We start from the raw sequence: 19,109 nt of genomic DNA on the forward strand, positions 1-19,109 counted from the left end.
CCATTAATACAGGTAACGTGTGGAGGACAGAGGAGCCTCTTAAATAAGAAGTTACAGGTCTGTGAGAGCCAGAAATCTTGCTTGTTTGTAGGTGACCAAATACTTATTTTACCGAGGAATTTACCAATTAATTCTTTAAAAATCCTACAATGTGATTTTCTGGATTTTTTTTCTCATTTTGTCTCTCATAGTTGAGGTATACCTATGATGAAAATTACAGGCCTCTCTCATCTTTTTAAGTGGGAGAACTTGCACAATTGGTGGCTGACTAAATACTTTTTTGCCCCACTGTATATATATATATATGTGTGTGTGTGTGTGTGTATATATCAATTTATACAATTACATTTTATATATTATATCTTATGTATATATTTATATATTATATATATATATTTAATATTGTATGTGTATTTTATACCTAATGCAGATGAAACATATCCAGCTGTCATTCTTTTCTTTTAAATAAGATGTGATCTGGCGCTGTATTATGTTGTTTTTGAAATGTTCGTTGTGATGTTATTAGTGACGGAACGTTCTCTTTACACACGAGCGCTTCAATTTATCGCTTAATGACGTTGCAGAGACTATATACAGTATTTATTCCAGTTAAATCACAAAACAAAATACCCTGCTCCCTGCTCTTGATATACAATCACTGATGAACATTTTTGATTATAATAAGGGGGGAAAAAAATGCGAGGGCAGATTAGAACACGCCTAACGAAAATTCTACCACTAGACTGTTTAGAAATGCGATTGTTTATTGCATATCTATGTATTTATTCACTGATGTGAAGAATCTCGGGCCTAATAATATATTTTATTATAGTGCATGTAAGAATGAAACTATCACGTTAAAAATGAGTTCTAGTGTCGATACATTAACCACCACACACACACCACCACACACACACACACACACACTCCTGTCCCACCCACTTTTTAAAAAAAAGGTACGCCACTGTCAGTGGCTTTATATCAGCCACCAAATCCATTATAAATCAGCAGTTGAAAAAACAATGTCAGTGATATGTTGTCTATAGATTAGTTCTATGTCTCTTTCTCATTTCTCATTCGTCTGTTTTTAATTTCAGATAAAGGTGCGGATAGCTACAGCTCTTCCAACGCAGTGGTGAGTCATTGTGATGTCCGACTGTGTTTTCCAGGTTTATCTGTGACACACAGAGAAGCGTTTGAGGTCAGGAGGGGAATATGGAGAAATGTTCCCTCAGCTCACGTGACAGATGACGGGACGGGAGAAAGTTTGCTTGGGGGGGGGGGTGCAGTGAACAACAAGGTGACAGAGTCCCATAAGAGCTGCCCACTCAACAGAAGGACAGAACTGATGCCAGCCACTCGAGGCTGTGCCAGCGGGTTCATCTCTCTCCCTCTCTCTCTCTCTCTCTCTCTCTCTCTCTCTGCACTGTGAATCAGCATCTTTTTCGTCCAGTTCTCCTGCTGAGTTGTGCCGTATCCGTAGCTCAGACCGAATCAGGTTAGATGCAAAGCAAGATGGGGAGTGAAGTTTTAGTTGTGGTGTATGGGGTCAGCTGGTGAGGCCGGCGGGAGGGTTGAATGCGGTCAGCGCTGCTCTCGTGGTTGGCATGTTGGCGTTAGGTTTGTTTTGCCCTCATGTTGTGATGTCAGTCGGTCAGCCTCACTTCCTGCTCGGCTTGTTTGACGCTCCGCAGAACTCCAAGACCGTTTCCGAGACCCCTGCCGTGGCCACCGTTTCTGAGGATGATGATGAGGATGAAGCCACGCCTCCACCCATCGTCGCACCCCGTCCCGAACACACCAAATCTGTGAGTATTTACTTACATGGGCCAATGTTAAGGGATCAAATGCTAAGGTGTTTTAAGTGTTTTCCAGGGTGTATATACAGTGGGTACGGAAAGTATTCAGACCCCCTTAAATTTTTCACTCTTTGTTATATTGCAGCCATTTGCTAAAATCATTTAAGTTCATTTTTTTTCCTCATTAATGTACACACAGCACCCCATATTGACAGAAAAACACAGAATTGTTGACATTTTTGCAGATTTATTAAAAAAGAAAAACTGAAATATCACATGGTCCTAAGTATTCAGACCCTTTGCTGTGACACTCATATATTTAACTCAGGTGCTGTCCATTTCTTCTGATCATCCTTGAGATGGTTCTACACCTTCATTTGAGTCCAGCTGTGTTTGATTATACTGATTGGACTTGATTAGGAAAGCCACACACCTGTCTATATAAGACCTTACAGCTCAGACCTACAGGGTCTGAATACTTAGGACCATGTGATATTTCAGTTTTTCTTTTTTAATAAATCTGCAAAAATGTCAACAATTCTGTGTTTTTCTGTCAATATAGGGTGCTGTGTGTACATTAATGAGGGAAAAAATTAACTTAAATGATTTTAGCAAATGGCTGCAATATAACAAAGAGTGAAAATTTTAAGGGGGTCTGAATACTTTCCGTACCCACTGTATATGATTTATATACTAGTATAGTTTTTTATAGTTAATTATTTATTTATTAATTATTTTCATGAATTAATTATTTATTAAATAATTATGAAATGTATTTTTAAGTTAAATTTTTGATTGTATAATGTAAGTTTTGTAAGTGTAATTTTTAGCAATTTGTTTGCTTTTAAATATTATCATATAGGTTTAATTTTTTTACATTTAATTTTTATTTATTTCCAGTTTGTAATTTTAGTTTGTCAGCTTTAATTTATTTCAGTTAGTTGCCAAGGCAACAGTTCTAATTTCGTTTGATTTAAGTTTTAGATATTAGAAGTTTGAGAGATAAGTCTCTCTTTCGCTCTCGGATTGAGTTTAATATGCTTTATAGGCATGACAAAATTCTACTTTCATTTTGTCAAGAAGTGGAAAAGTAAAATAACACTAGTGCAAATTAAATAATGGGTGTAAAATAAAATGCAAAGACTCACTTTGAGATGTTGGCTTAAATGCTTACGGGAAATTAAAAAACAAATTGAGTTAATTTTGTTTAGGCCTTATGTTTGGGTGGTTGCAAAGGTGATTAGCTTTTATTTTAAGATTTTTATTTTTAAATATTAATATATTGGTTTAATTTTTTTATTTCAGTTTTAGTTTCATTTTTATTTAATTTTTTATTTCCAGTTAGTAATTTTCAGTCTTCAACTGAAACTTATTTCAAGGCAACATTTCTCATTTAAGATTTTTATCTAATATTAGTTTTGTTTTATTGCAGCTTTATTTAAATAAACCAAATATTTTTAATAGATTTAGTTTGAATTAACGATAATAATCTTGGTTAGTAGATTATTGTGAAAGGTTGCTAGGTAAACAGACAGACAGACATGCAGTTGCTAAGGTGTTTCCTAGAGTGGTGCTAATGTATTCTGAGTGGTTGCTAGGTAGTTAGGAGGTTATTGTGGTTGGTTGCTAGACAGACCAACAGACAGTGGTTGTGGTTATTAGTTTCTAGGCGGTTGCTAAGGTGTTCTGAGTAGTTTTGAAGTGGTTAGTAGGTTATTGTGGTTGGTGGCTGGTTAAACAAGACAGACAGTTGTAAGGTGTTTTAGGTGTTGTGGGTGTTGGCTGGCAGATGCAGATACGTGACAGTCCGGTCTGTAGTCTGGAATAATGAGTTTCTGACTCTAGACGCCTCCAAGCTAACCTGTAATTACAGAATAAATATGCATGTGTTCAGAGCGGGGGTAGGTGACTAGAGCTTTATTACAGGAGTGTGTATGTGTGTGTGTGTATGTGTTTGAACCTCGTTACCTTCCTTTCATCTGTCTGGAGATCACTGGATCAGGCTTCTAGGTGCCCAGATGATTAAAGATGCTCCATCAAGGCTCATTCATGTGTGGTTTTGATGTGAAGGGGTTTCACCCTCATTAGGTCAGAGGAGATGAATGATGTCCTGTAATGTGTTCACACACACACTCACACACATGACGCTGCTCTTTACGGCTGTAGTGGCCACAGGCGGCTTGTAGTGCATGTCTGATAACTTTGAGCTCATGTTACCGTGTTCACTAAAAATTGCCAAAATTGCCAAAATATTATAGAGAAAACAGAGGATAAATATGGAAAACTTCACTCAGAGCGTAAGTCATTGGGAGGAAAAAAAAGAATAATAATCTTGTTTCTGAGAAATGTTGGAGTGCGGCTTAGTGTCCAAAATATGTTTTGTGAAAATGTATTGGGACTTTTTTTTATTTAATCGAAAATATATATATTTTTTTAATTAATACATTTTTTTTCTAGTTTTCATTTAAATTTTTCTTTAGTTTTAGTTGTTACACCTAAAACTAAATGTAATTTTTATTTAATTTTATTTAATTTTGTTTCATTTTATTTAATTTTGTTTTGTTTTGTTTTTTATTTTATTTTATTTTATTTTATTTTATTTTGTTTTTTGTTTTGTTTTGTTTTGTCAAGGCAGATTTTTAGTTTTACTCCTTTTATTTAATTTTTCAGCTTTGTTTCAGTTAACAAACAATTGAAACAAATTTTAATAGTTGTAGTTCAGAATAAAAACGCTGTTTTATTTAACACTCTTTTCAGACTAACTTATTTTCATACAGTATGTGTCTTAACGTTGTTGTGAAATGGGGATATTCAGAAAGCTGATGCTCTGATCTTCATCTGTTCGTGTTGTACTGGTGTTTTATTAACCCTTTGCACACAAAGCTTGTGTTTGTTCTGAGGTTAAAAGTAAAGAACAGTATTTTCTGTGTTTTTCTCTCTGAATGAGTATCAGGATGGACGCTGCTGTACACAGTTTCCATGGTGTCACTGTAGTGAATCAACTTCTGACTGCACACTTCAGCTCTTTGGCTGCTTGTTTGTGCTGTTTTTTGTCTCCAAAATGAATTAAAGAACGTAAGCCCAACCCCAGTGCTGTAAAGTAATCTTCTAAGAAAAGAGTAGGAAATTTAATACGCGTCACAGCTATTTCATATTAATTATATATATTTATGATTTTTTAATTGTACTTAATTTAATTTCACTCTTTTTAATTGAATCTTTTTAACCTATTTATTTATTTAATTTTATTTGATTAAAAATATTTTTATTTTATTTGATCCATTGCTAATATGTCGTCGTCTCCCCACAGATCTACACGCGCTCCGTTATCGACCCTCTCCCTCCTCCACTCTCCACCAAAGACGCCGCTACGTCACCCATCACTAATGTGGCCGCTGACAGCGGCAGTCCCACCCTGACACCCTCCACCACCTCCGCCACCGCCAGCACCACCAGCACCCCGACACCCTCCACTCCACAAAACACCGACAAAACACGCAAGAAGAAGATGACCGACGAGGAGATACTCGAGAAACTGCGTAAGTGTCCACACCTGAGACGCTCAAGGGTCAGAGGTCATGTTTATGTTTGTAGAGCGCATTGTGAGTGATATACAGTACACTACCATTCACAATTTTGGGGTCAGTAATATTTTTTGTTATATATATATATATAACAAATTAATACTTATTCAGCAAAGATGCATTATATTGATCAGAAGGGACAGTTAAGACATTTATAAAGTAACAAATAAACGCTGTTCTTTTTAACATTCTATTCATCAAAGAATCCTGAAAAATAAAACGTATCACAGTTTCCACAGAAATATTGGGCAGCACAACTGTTTTCAACATTGATAATAATCAGAAATGTTTCTCGAGCAGCAAAGCAGCATATTAGAATGATTTCTGAAGATCATGTGACACTGAAGACTGGAGTAATGATGCTGCAAATACAGTTTTGCATCACAGAAATAAATTACATTTTAAAATATATTCATTTTATATTCATACTCCTTTTAATGTATAATAATATACCAACTTTTTTTTACTATTTTTAATATATATATTTAAAATAAATGCAGCCTTGGTGAGCAGAAGAGATTTCTTTACAACCCCAAAGTTCTGATTAGTGTATTTTTAAAAATGGCAGATAACAATAATAAAATATGTATTAATGATGCATTTATACTATATATATATATTTTTTAGAGTATATGTATTTAATCCATCCAAAGCATAGCTGTGCTATTCTCTCTTCAGGTCTCTTTTTCCCATGTGATAATAATTTACATACAAATCAATATTTCATGTCCAGTGATTTATTTATTTAGTAAGTAGCCCTGTAATAAGCAGGGTAATGTGCAGTCAGCCAGAGATTATTGCTAAACCCCAGATCACACTTTCAAGGTTTATTTTATGTTAATGACCGGCTGGCTGCACACTATTCCTGACATATCAAATATGTGTGATGTATTTATTTTTGGAAAAATTCAAACCTGCTTTGATCTCTTGATCGAGTCGTTCATGCCATGCTTATTTCTTGCGTTGCCTTATTTTATTCTCGTTATTCTTTTATTTTATATGCATTGTTATTATTTAGCATGAAATGATTAGTTTGAGCTGCTCTAGAGATGCATGACTTTCTAAGAACCTGTATCTTATTAAAAACCCCATATGCTCCAGACGTGCTCAGATCGCCCTCAGCTGGTAAGAACGGGATGCTGCTGCAGTCATCCAGTGTGTCTCTCCTGCCCCGCTCTGTCACTTCAGGCCCCTCTTGGCCAAAGATTTGTCGTCCACCATTTAAAACGGCCGTTCATCAATAGTCTGCCGGGTTACACATCAAGCTGAAGATGTTCCTGTCTTTCCCTGAATTTAAGACGTCGTAAAACTCTGCTCAGACCTCGGCTTTCTTCCTTTCTGTGTTTCCCAAGCCTCTGTTACCTCACTGCCTGTAACTCTGTCTTTTCCTAAGGGTTTAGAGGCCTTTTCTTCCCCGTCTCTCTCATTGCTCAACATGTTTTGACTGGAAACGATCGTGTGCTTTCCTTCACAGCATGTGTCTGATCTCAGTTCATGACTGTTTGAGTAACAGACGATTGTGTCTTATAGCTGAGCATCCCTCTTCTGATACGTGACCACTGTGAGGGACATGGAAATAAATTACATTTTAAAATATATTCATTTTATATTCATACTCATTTTAATGTATAATAATATACCAACTTTTTTACTATTTTTAATATATATATTTAAAATAAATGCAGCCTTGGTGAGCAGAAGAGATTTCTTTACAACCCCAAAGTTCTGATTAGTGTATTTTTAAAAATGGCAGATAACAATAATAAAATATGTATTAATGATGCATTTATACTATATATATATATTTTTTAGAGTATATGTATTTAATCCATCCAAAGCATAGCTGTGCTATTCTCTCTTCAGGTCTCTTTTTCCCATGTGATAATAATTTACATACAAATCAATATTTCATGTCCAGTGATTTATTTATTTAGTAAGTAGCCCTGTAATAAGCAGGGTAATGTGCAGTCAGCCAGAGATTATTGCTAAACCCCAGATCACACTTTCAAGGTTTATTTTATGTTAATGACCGGCTGGCTGCACACTATTCCTGACATATCAAATATGTGTGATGTATTTATTTTTGGAAAAATTCAAACCTGCTTTGATCTCTTGATCGAGTCGTTCATGCCATGCTTATTTCTTGCGTTGCCTTATTTTATTCTCGTTATTCTTTTATTTTATATGCATTGTTATTATTTAGCATGAAATGATTCCCAGTCATTTAGTTTGAGCTGCTCTAGAGATGCATGACTTTCTAAGAACCTGTATCTTATTAAAAACCCCATATGCTCCAGACGTGCTCAGATCGCCCTCAGCTGGTAAGAACGGGATGCTGCTGCAGTCATCCAGTGTGTCTCTCCTGCCCCGCTCTGTCACTTCAGGCCCCTCTTGGCCAAAGATTTGTCGTCCACCATTTAAAACGGCCGTTCATCAATAGTCTGCCGGGTTACACATCAAGCTGAAGATGTTCCTGTCTTTCCCTGAATTTAAGACGTCGTAAAACTCTGATCAGAACTCGGCCTTCTTCCTTTCTGTGTTTTCCAAGCCTCTGTTACCTCACTGCCTGTAACTCTGTCTTTTCCTAAGGGTTTAGAGGCCTTTTCTTCCCCGTCTCTCTCATTGCTCAACATGTTTTGACTGGAAACGATCGTGTGCTTTCCTTCACAGCATGTGTCTGATCTCAGTTCATGACTGTTTGAGTAACAGACGATTGTGTCTTATAGCTGAGCATCCCTCTTCTGATACGTGACCACTGTGAGGGACATGATTCTCACAAACAGCTGCTTGATATGGAAAAAAATCAATGCCGTTTATTTGGACAAATATTTGCCTCCAATTACAAGCCGCAACATGATAGGCTGTATATTTAACAAAAGGCATAGTGAAAGACTAAAAGAACAAAGCATTTGAAAAGAACTAGCAAGCGAGGCCTGTCGTGATTTCCAGCAAAACACAAGCAATGTGACGAAGTTGAGCAGAGCTCATGCCTCAATTAATATTTCATTCACATTGTTTGTTTGGAACCCAGCTACTAAGAGAAGAGAAGAGAAGAGAAGAAGTAAAATAAAATAAAAAATATGAAACAAAATAAAATAAGAAAAGCAGCATATAATATAATTGTGCTAAATAGTATTTTGTTTACCTGTAATATATATAATTTTATTAATTGTATAACTTTTTATAAATATAATCCTTAAAGTATTAAAAATTAAAGATATATTTGCTTAAGAATATTTTTATTAAAAACGTAAAATCTACTTTTTAATTTTGTTTATATTTCTTATTGCAATAAAATAAGACTAGACTGAATGACTAAATTTTTTGTTGTATTTTCCTTTTTTTGCTATTTTCTTTTTTCTTTTACATTATATTTATTTCTTTTCTTTTTGTTTTCTTTTTAAAGTTATATTTTTTTATTATAAATGTAAAATCAACTTTTTAATTTTAAGTTTAGATAGGCTGTATATTTAACAAAAGGCATAGTGAAAGACTAAAAGAACAAAGCATTTGAAAAGAACTAGCAAGCGAGGCCTGTCGTGATTTCCAGCAAAACACAAGCAATGTGACGAAGTTGAGCAGAGCTCATGCCTCAATTAATATTTCATTCACATTGTTTGTTTGGAACCCAGCTACTAAGAGAAGAGAAGAGAAGAGAAGAGAAGAGAAGAGAAGAGAAGAAGTAAAATAAAATAAAAAATATGAAAAAATAAAATAAGAAAAGCAGCATATAATATAATTGTGCTAAATAGTATTTTGTTTACCTGTAATATATATAATTTTATTAATTGTATAACTTTTTATAAATATAATCCTTAAAGTATTAAAAATTAAAGATATATTTGCTTAAGAATATTTTTATTAAAAACGTAAAATCTACTTTTTAATTTTGTTTATATTTCTTATTGCAATAAAATAAGACTAGAAAATAAGACTAAATTTTTTGTTGTATTTTCCTTTTTTTGCTATTTTCTTTTTTCTTTTACATTATATTTATTTCTTTTCTTTTTGTTTTCTTTTTAAAGTTATATTTTTTTATTATAAATGTAAAATCAACTTTTTAATTTTAAGTTTATATGTCTTATTGCAATAAAATAGAAGACAAAATTTTCTTGTATTTTTGCACTTCAATAATCGTATATAATAATCGTACAAAAAAAAAAAAATATATATATATATATATATATTTCTTGTATTTTTGCACTTCAATAATCGTATATAATAATCGTACAAAAAAAAATATATATATATATATATATATACTGTATATATATAAAATTAGGTTAATTTTTCAACTTGCATGCACTATTGTAAGGCAGCCTAGACTAGCCTTGAGCCTTTATTTTGACTGATTTAAAAAAAGTAAATAAATAAACAAACACCTCCATCTAATCTCCAGTTTAATAATGGCACAAGGTCATATTACTTAAATTCGATTCGTTGTGCAGCTCTCTCACAATCCTGAAACACTGCATTTTCATTCCTTTACTTCGTCTTTTAAACAGCTGCCTCTTCCCCCCATCTGTGTCTCTTCAGTTTTCATTTTTTGTAGCGTTTTGTTTTTCTTGAAATAACATGTGACCTCCACTCCACAGGAAGTATAGTCAGCGTGGGCGACCCGAAGAAGAAGTACACGCGATTTGAGAAGATTGGCCAGGGGTGAGTTTAATGATGGGTGTCTTATTGTTTATGCTAGATCTCACAGTCTTCAAACAATCATGATCTTCATTTCCGTCCCTCATCAGGGCATCTGGAACGGTCTACACAGCCATAGACATCGCCACGGGACAAGAGGTGAGACGTGTTTCTCATACAGATGTCAGCTAGATGCGTGTTTGCTCATCTGCAGTATGACACCAGAACACTTCCTTACAGGTGTTAAAACAACATTCAGAATCAGCACATGCATGACGTGTTGCATGCATTAAATCATGTTTGTCCAAGAAATGTCATGCTTAAAATAGAATATCATGAGATCAATACTTACACGATCTCCACTATAAGGCAAGTAACACTATTATTATTATAGCTCATAGGGTTATGGAGTTAAACAACCTATTGTATAAAATAATATATTCAGAGAATATTTTTTTTATTAAGTTTACTACTTTAATTTTGTTTCTTACTGCAGTAAATTAAAAACAGCATACAATTATTTTAAAAATTATTTACTACTGCTTCTTCAAATAATACCATTATTAAAATAAAATAAAATACAAAAAAATTATATATAACTATTTACTGTTTTGTTTACCTGTAAAATATCAAATTTTATTAATTGTATATGTCCTAATGGGTGTTAAAGCAGCATTAGCACATGCATGATGTATTGCACATTAAGTGATGTTTGTCCAGCAAATATGATGCTTAAAATAGAACGTCATGAGGTCAGTACTTTCCAAACTCATAGCCCATAGGGTTGTTGATTTAAACATATTGTATAAAATAAAAAGAGAATATATTCAGATTTTTAAAGAAATTTAATTACAGCTACAATAAAATCAAAACATAAAATGATTTACTACTACTACTAATAACATGATATATGTTGTTATGTTATGTTATGGGATGTTATACGTTATGTTATACGTTATATCATTTTCAAACTTGCATGCACTATTGGAAGGCAGTCCAGTAAGAAACCATCATTTTATAAATAAGCAACTGTCCAGAACACTCTAGCAACTGGGTCCCAGCAATGTCCTTCTACCACCCAAACACCTTCTCTATTAGCTTTAGCTGTTGTTGCTCTTATATTTTGTACATTTTCTGAAATTGCATAGCAAATATGCCATTTGGCAGCATTTGGAGAATGCTTATCAGAGCTCGATTGGAGATATCGACAGTCTTTTCAGTTCCACATGCTCTTCCGGTTGATAGAGGGCACCTCTCGTCATCATTAACATGCCTCTGACAGAGACTTCGCCGCTCTCGCTGATCGATACCAGTGAATCAGGGGATGCAGGTATAGGATATTGATCTGATGGCATTCCTCAGAGCTGAACCGGCACACACACACAGCTCATCTCAAACCAGTCCTCACTCATGTTAACGGAGAGATCTCGGATTCATCGTCAAGTGTGTCTGAAAGCTTTGATCCTGATGTTTGGTCTCTCAGGTGGCCATCAAACAGATGAATCTACAGCAGCAGCCCAAGAAAGAGCTGATCATCAACGAGATCTTAGTCATGAGGGAAAACAAGAACCCCAACATCGTCAATTACCTGGACAGGTCAGTTCATTAGATTAAGCTTTTTCCTAATCAGTGTTTTGTCTTGTTTTCCTGTACCTTCCTGTACCATGTGTTCCGGTTTATTTTTCTTTTCTTTTTTCGTTTTCTAAGTACATTTTTGTATTTTTGTCTCTTTTTTTTTTTTTATTATATTTTCTTATATTCTTTGTTTATTTTTTTAAGTTATATTATCTTTTTTTGCATTTGTATTTTGTTATATTTCTATTTATTACTTGATTTATTTTCTTTTCTTTTTTGTTATTTTCTTTTAATTGTTTTTAATATTTTCCTTTTTTTAGCTATTTTATTTTTTCTTTTACATTATATTTTCTTTATTTCTTTTTGTTTTCTTTTCTTTTCTTTTGCATTTGTTTTTTGTTATATTTCTGTTTATTTTTTATATATTTATATTTTTTTCTTTCATAGTTTCTTTTATTTTTTGTTAGATTTTGTTAGATTTTTATTTTCTTTTTTCTTTTTTTTAACATTATATTTTATTTTGAACAAATTTTTTTCTTGTATTTTTAACTGCTTTTTTTCTTGTTTTAAGCACAAACTTTGCAAACTTCCCAAAAATCTGCTCAACTATGCGTAAGTCAAGAAAAAGAATACATTTAAAATTATAATGAATAAAAATAATAATGAATAATTTAAAATATATTTTCTTTAAAAACAAGTCTGATGATCTTAAACAATTTTGTTTCTAAAGATAATGAAAATCAGACGAATATGAGTCTGTAATGAAAAAAAGTCACATTAAAATGATGTGATGAGGACATCGCTGTTGTGGCAACATCATCTAAGACGTATTCGGGTTTTAAAGGCAGGGTGTGTGATTTTTCGAAAACACTTTAGAAAACTGATTCGGGCCGAATAGCAAAACAAACTTGTTGCCAATCAGCAATAAGGGGCGTGTCTTCTTGTGATGTGGAGGAGAGAGCGTTCAGTGCACGGGACGGACATTAGCCGAGCCGAGCGACAGAAAGATAGAGATGGCAGATAAAAACAAAAGAGGAAAATGTCTGTCGGAACGATAAGGCAAGAAGTAGGACCCATGTAAATATCGGATCAGCTTTCCAGCGCTGGAGAGAACTGAAGGAGCGGAGGCCTGCGATTGGACGCTGGGGTTGCTTTGCTTCTTCTCGATAGGTGAGTAACAGTGTCTACAACAGCTAAAGTCTGCCTACACTGGACGTGACAAAGCGACCGTTGAAAACCATTTGAAATTTGTGTCAGCACGTCATAAATAGAACCCGGCAGCAGTTTTCTGTCGGGGATTTGTTGCGCCGCGCCGCTCACGTCCGTAGACACGGTGCAACATTGGTTTTGCTTTGTTTCACAGAACTAATCGTTGCCTGGGTTGCGTACGTATATGTGGGGCGGAGCTATCAAAATAGAGGCAAGACCCTTTTGGGGTAGGGGCGTGTTTGTTTTGGTGATTTCAAATATCAACATTGGCTACCAGAAATCACTTACTCTGCCTTTAACAGCGTTTTCATGTTTGGCTCTGATGTGTTTTTCTGTGTCCATGGTGAGTTTCTCCATGCCTGCACTAATAAAGGCAGGAGCATCCAGTGATTCTGTTGTCACGGCGATGCTGCTGCATCACTCAGAGATGTGGCGTGTGTTGACGATGCGGTCTTGTTGCCATAGTTACCTGGTGGGAGACGAGCTGTGGGTGGTGATGGAGTATCTGGCCGGAGGCTCCCTGACGGACGTGGTGACGGAGACGTGTATGGATGAACCGCAGATCGCCGCCGTCTGTCGGGAAGTGAGTGTGGAATTATTCCAAACCTACTGAGCTGCCTTGCTGTCTAGATGCCTACTAAGGGAGCATCCTAAGTGAAATGGAACCTCACAAGTGAATGATTTGGAACAGTCTGCATAGGCAGGAGCTCATTAGTGGCGTTAATTCCAATAGATTTTGATGTTAGCTAACCTAACAACAAAATACTTTAATAAGCATAATACACAGCACACACAAACGTTAAGTGAAATAGCACATTTGTAATTTAATAGAATTCCCATTTTCTGCAGTATATATTCAGTCCAACTATATTTAGTATATACTGAATATAACTATATTCATAATCATCTTTTCTTGGGATGTCAGCAATCTTGGGGTATTTGTCATTTTTGGTCATTTAAATAAAGCTGAAATAAACTTAAACTTATAATTATGTATATCTGTCTCTGATTTGAATTGATTGTTTGTTTACATTTTTTACATTTATTTGCTTTTTACACAAAATTATTTATAAAAAATAAATAATAGATTCAGAAATAAATAAATAGTCTAATTTAAAAAGTGAAATAAAACAGTCTAAATGTATATAATATTTGATAAATGTATCTGTTCCTGATTTGAATTAATTGTTTAATAAAATTTAGCTTTTTACATACAAAATCATATAGAAAAATAGAAATTAAATACATAAATAAATAAATGTCTAATACTGAGAATGAATGAATGAATAAATAAATAAATAAATAAAGGGATGTCACAAGTGTGCTTGCATTAGTTGGACTTTTAAGGCTGTTGCATAAGATCAGGTGCACATATAGACCTAATGCTGTTCACTTGTGATCTCAAGATGATGCTGAGATCCACCCTTTGTTTCAGATCATTGAATTATTTTAAATATGGCCTCATGTGAACGAGAGCAACATCAGATGCTCTCCAGATGGAAACTGCATTGATTTCATCGATTGATGCTTTGTGGGAGGACAGAATGCAACATTGATTTCGACCTCCATCAGCTTTAAAGGCTTTTATCTTAATACATTTTCTAAAACTATTTGTGGACAGACCTGTGGTTAATTTGTGGCAAACAAATACTGAAGCAGTGGTGAGAACAGTGAGATAAATATTGGCAAAAGTGGGCTTTGTCTGTTCATATATTTTTAAGAAACCTCTGGATGGTTTTGTATAGTTTTCCATTTGATCATGATGTGGGATCTACAAGAACATTTCAAATAGCTTTTTTTTTTTAATGAATGGAACTGATGCTGTAGTTAATGTAGATGAATTCTGTGTGACCTTTAACCCCTGCTGTTGTCCAGGCTCTGTATCTCATCGCCACCAATGGAACGCCGGAGCTGCAGAACCCAGAGAAACTCTCATCCGTGTTCCGGGATTTCTTAAACCGCTGTCTGGAGATGGATGTGGAGAAGAGAGGCTCTGCCAAGGAGCTCTTACAGGTGTGTGTGTGTGTGTGTGTGTGTGTGTGTGTGTGTGCGTGTGTGTGTGTGTGTGTGTGCGTGCGTGTGTGTGTGTGTGCGTGTGTGTGTGTGTGTGTGTGTGTGTGTGCGTGTGTGTGTGTGTGTGTGTGTGTGTGTGCGTGCGTGTGCGCGTGTGTGTGTGTGTGTGTTTGTGTGTGCGTGCGTGTGTGTGCGTGCACACGCGTGTGTGTGTTTGTGTGTGTGCGAGTGTGTGTGTACGTTCAGTATTTTCCTCGTAAACCTATTAAAGTTATTTATGGTTTGTCAATGTTACAAGAAAAAAAAACCTACCAGTATCAATGCGTCATGCTTGACCTTTGTAGATAATTGATATTTCAATATCATAGTTGCACAATTATATTAATATTTTGGATTTGTGTAAGTGTAAATTACATACACAAATTTAATATATATACTGTGTATATATATATATATATATACACACACACACATATGTATATAATGATATAACGATAATAAACCTGACATCAATATAGATCAGTGAAAAGTGACTTAGAAAATTCTCTGGCTTGTAAAGGATTAATAAAAAAATTTTAAACAGCTTTTCAGACTAACTAACAAATAAATAGACTTGAGTGGCAAATGGATTACGAAATGCAAATGACAATTTTTTTTAAGATATAAAAGTGCATTTCAGTTCATTCATTTTTGTTACATTTCATAAAATTAAAAAAAAATAATTAAATAATTACCTTTTATTTGTCAATTTGGAATGTTATGTTATTTATTATTTATTGTATTTATTAATAATTGTATTTAGTTATTTAAAAGTAATGTAACTTTAACTAAAAGTTATTTTAGTTATTTAAAATTCATAATTGATTCTTTTTTTCATTCATTGTCCTTCATACACCAAACATGTGTTTCAAAACTTGAGCTGCCTTCCTAGACAGCATTTTTGGACATCATAGAAGTGTTTAAATATTCAAAAGCAAACATGCTGTCTAGGTAGTCAGCTCACTAGGTTTTGAAACACAGACAGCATTCTTGAAATAGTTTTAAACTCATTTAATGTGTACCAGTTACTTCTATGATATTTTAAAGAATAAAACAAACTGCTTTTGATATGTAGTTTATATTCTCTCTAATGATATTAGATTTAATTCAGATAGCATCATTCAGTCTCTGCACCATAATCGCGTCTCTCCCACACACACATCTGATTTAGAAAACTCACATCTGTTGGGTTGGAATAAAGGCTGCCAGAACGTTCCAGAAAAGCCCAGAAGCTGAAAGTATCTGAGCTTCAGTAGTGAGGTTGTGTAACGCATTATATGACTCAATTGTGCATTAAAAGAGACGGCTGGAGAGACTCGTGTAAATAATGTACAATTCACAGTTCACTCTCCAGCTAACTAAGCCACATGTTTAAAACCAGGTAAATATTTCTCAATATACAAAAGTTTGGGGTCCGGAAGATTTTTATTTTTAAAGAAATTAATACTCTTATTCAACATGCACACATTAAATTGATTTAAAGTGACAGTAAAGACAATTATAAAGAGTGTTGGGTAAATAAAAATGAATTACTCACTTCTAATTACATCTTCTACAGTGTAATTGGATTACTGTACTCAGTACTCTCTCTAAAAACTATCGCATTACTTATTAGTAATTATTACTTTCTAAATCCTATATCAACCTCGACCAGTTGAACAATACAAGAGCTCTTTTAATCCTTTCAAAAAATTATATAAAATTGCATAAATTATTCTTCAACTGACCAAAGTATTTAAAAGGACAATGTTACATTAAAAGCATACATTTTAACATTAGATGTTACATTTTGATGTTAAATTCACTATTGTTTTATATAGAATTGTTCTGTAGTCTGTACAGTATTTAATGCAATTACATCAGAAGTAACTGGAATTAAATTCCATTAAATCCCTTACTTTTTAAAGGGAAAAGTAATTAATTACTTAATGCATTGCACCCAACACTAAAACAGGTGAGCACCGAAACCTTTTCTTAATATACACTACTGTTCAAATGTTTGGGGTCAGACTAATATTCTTTTTTTTTTTTTTTTTTTATAAATAAAATTTGAAAAAATTTCCGGCAAGGATGCATTCAATTGATCAAAAGTAACAGTAAAGATTTTGCATAGAAATACAAAAGATTTCCATTTCAAATAAATGCTTTTCTGTTGAACTTTCTATTCATTAAAGAATCCTGAAAAATAAAAGCAGCACAACTGTTTTCAACATTGATGATAATCAGAAATGTTTCTTGAGCAGCAAATCAGCATATTAGAATGATATCTGAAAGATCATGTGACACTGAAGACTGGAGTAATGATGCTGAAAATACAGCTTTGATCTCAGAAATAAATTACAGTTTACGATATGTTCACATAGAAAACAGCTGTTTACAATTGTAATAATATTTCAGGATTTTACTGTATTTTTGGTGCAATCAATGCAGCCTCGGTGAGCAGAAGTGACGTCTCTGTCTTTCTCCCCGCAGCACCAGTTCCTGAAAGCGGCCAAGCCTCTGTCCAGCCTCACGCCGCTGATCATAGCAGCCAAAGAGGCGGCCAAAAACAACCGCTAGCCTCTACGGGACGACTCCCGGCCCCACCTGTCCTCCGCCCCGACCCCCAGAGCTCCCCGTCAGCCGTCTCTCTCTCTCTCTCGCCCCGCGCCGGAGCTCTCGTGCCGAGGGTTCATCCGTCCCTCGCCCTCTACTGCTGATGTTTTAGGGTCCGAGGGGCGTCTGCACTCACTGCTGTGGTCACCGAAAAAGATGACTCTGAATGATGACATCACTGGAAACAAAGGGCCACGGCGCGTCAGGCCCAAAGCATTATGGGGGATTTCCCCCGGCTGACTCTCTCTGGGTCTCACTGTCAGTTTTTCTGTTGTCGTTTACTTTTGTGTTCAGATCATGGGAACATGATTGATGTTTTCATGTGTGTATTTGTTGGGGTTTTCGTTCATTTTATAATATTTTCTGTGTGTGTGTGTGTGTGTGTGTGTGTGTGTGTGAGAACAAGTGTGTGTGCATTCGCCGGGTCATAGATTAGCTGAGATTGCGACGTGATTGCGACAGAAAGATCTCGTCTGATGTACGTTTTTTTGATATTGAAACATGATGATTTGCAACAGACTATTGATTAAGGTACTATGAAGGATGCTTGTGCATGAAGAGACTGCATTTCTGATGATGAAACTATCACCTGAGGTCCATTCTGTCCCATAATTCCTCCACACGTCGGAAACCCAACAAAACATGACTGCATTATGATGTTTTGCCATAAACATTAATAGAATTGAAATGTTTTGATATTACGTTCACGTACCCTTGGGCCTTAAACTGTGACGTGAATAGTAGGACGTACGAAGACGGCACAACACACGAAGATGCAATCTGTCACCATTCGGATTCTTTCAGTGGATTGATGGGATTTATTTAGAAGAGAATCTTTCCTGTAAGCAATCAGTGTTTCTGCGAACCATAAACTCTTTATAAGGCCTTTTGATGAATTGAAATTCTTAATTGAAATGGGACGAATAAACTTCAGAATTAATTACAGTGTCCAGGTGATCTTTTCGTAAATGCTGTGTTGCTAAATGTGTCCCAAAATGCAATGCTCTCAACTTGAACTTTGTGTTTAATAACTTTTTTATTATATTATAATCTTTTCATCTCTTGTTTGACTCATTTTTTTATTGAATTCAAAGAGTTTGAATGTAAAAACGTGAAAAAAGCTTACATTACTTTTTTTTTGTATATTATACTTATAGGTACAAGTTCAAATATTTCTACACAAATTTAGATTTAAAGATAAATAAGTCATTAAATAACCATGTTATTTTTTGAGATTATTATTGGACTACTCTGGAAATAAGGATTAAAAAAAAAAAGACAAATAAAGGTTGAAGTTAAATTTGATTTAAAACAATGAATTAATATATTTTTATTTATTTTTCTGAGATTATTATTAATTGGACTGTACTCTGGAACTAATGAGGATTTTTATTTGTATTTATTTATAGAACTTTTTTATAATCCTAGGTGAAAGTTTAAATATTTTTACACAAAATTTGATTTAAAGATTAAATAACCATATTTATTTCTGAGATTATAATTGGATGTTAGTCATAATGAGGATTTTCTTAAAAAAAAAATAAAAAGGTGAAAAACATTTCAACAAAAAATACACGATAATTCAATATAGTTGTCTTGTATAATTGAATTATTAATATAGCTGAAATATAAATATTCTGAGATGATAATTGTACTGTAC

At 34.3% G+C, this 19,109-nt stretch overlaps 1 protein-coding gene across 1 annotated transcript in view; it reads left to right on the forward strand.

Moving 5' to 3' along the window:
* The window catches only part of LOC107600821 (serine/threonine-protein kinase PAK 1-like), a 54,389-nt gene extending 35,925 nt beyond the window's left edge, over positions 1-18,464 (forward strand). The window contains exons 7-15 of the mRNA XM_016292795.1: positions 1,052-1,135; positions 1,695-1,808; positions 5,110-5,338; positions 9,979-10,042; positions 10,129-10,177; positions 11,502-11,614; positions 13,268-13,406; positions 14,678-14,815; positions 17,327-18,464. Of these exons, the coding sequence (XP_016148281.1) occupies positions 1,052-1,135; positions 1,695-1,808; positions 5,110-5,338; positions 9,979-10,042; positions 10,129-10,177; positions 11,502-11,614; positions 13,268-13,406; positions 14,678-14,815; positions 17,327-17,413 (1,017 nt within the window). The 3' untranslated portion in view covers positions 17,414-18,464. The remainder of the gene's footprint in view (positions 1-1,051; positions 1,136-1,694; positions 1,809-5,109; positions 5,339-9,978; positions 10,043-10,128; positions 10,178-11,501; positions 11,615-13,267; positions 13,407-14,677; positions 14,816-17,326) is intronic.
* The last annotated feature ends 645 nt before the right edge of the window (positions 18,465-19,109 follow it).

The sequence above is a fragment of the Sinocyclocheilus grahami genome, unplaced genomic scaffold (genome assembly GCF_001515645.1).
Source record: "Sinocyclocheilus grahami isolate Dianchi unplaced genomic scaffold, SAMN03320097.WGS_v1.1 scaffold14.1, whole genome shotgun sequence".
In the NCBI taxonomy this organism is placed as follows: domain Eukaryota; kingdom Metazoa; phylum Chordata; class Actinopteri; order Cypriniformes; family Cyprinidae; genus Sinocyclocheilus; species Sinocyclocheilus grahami.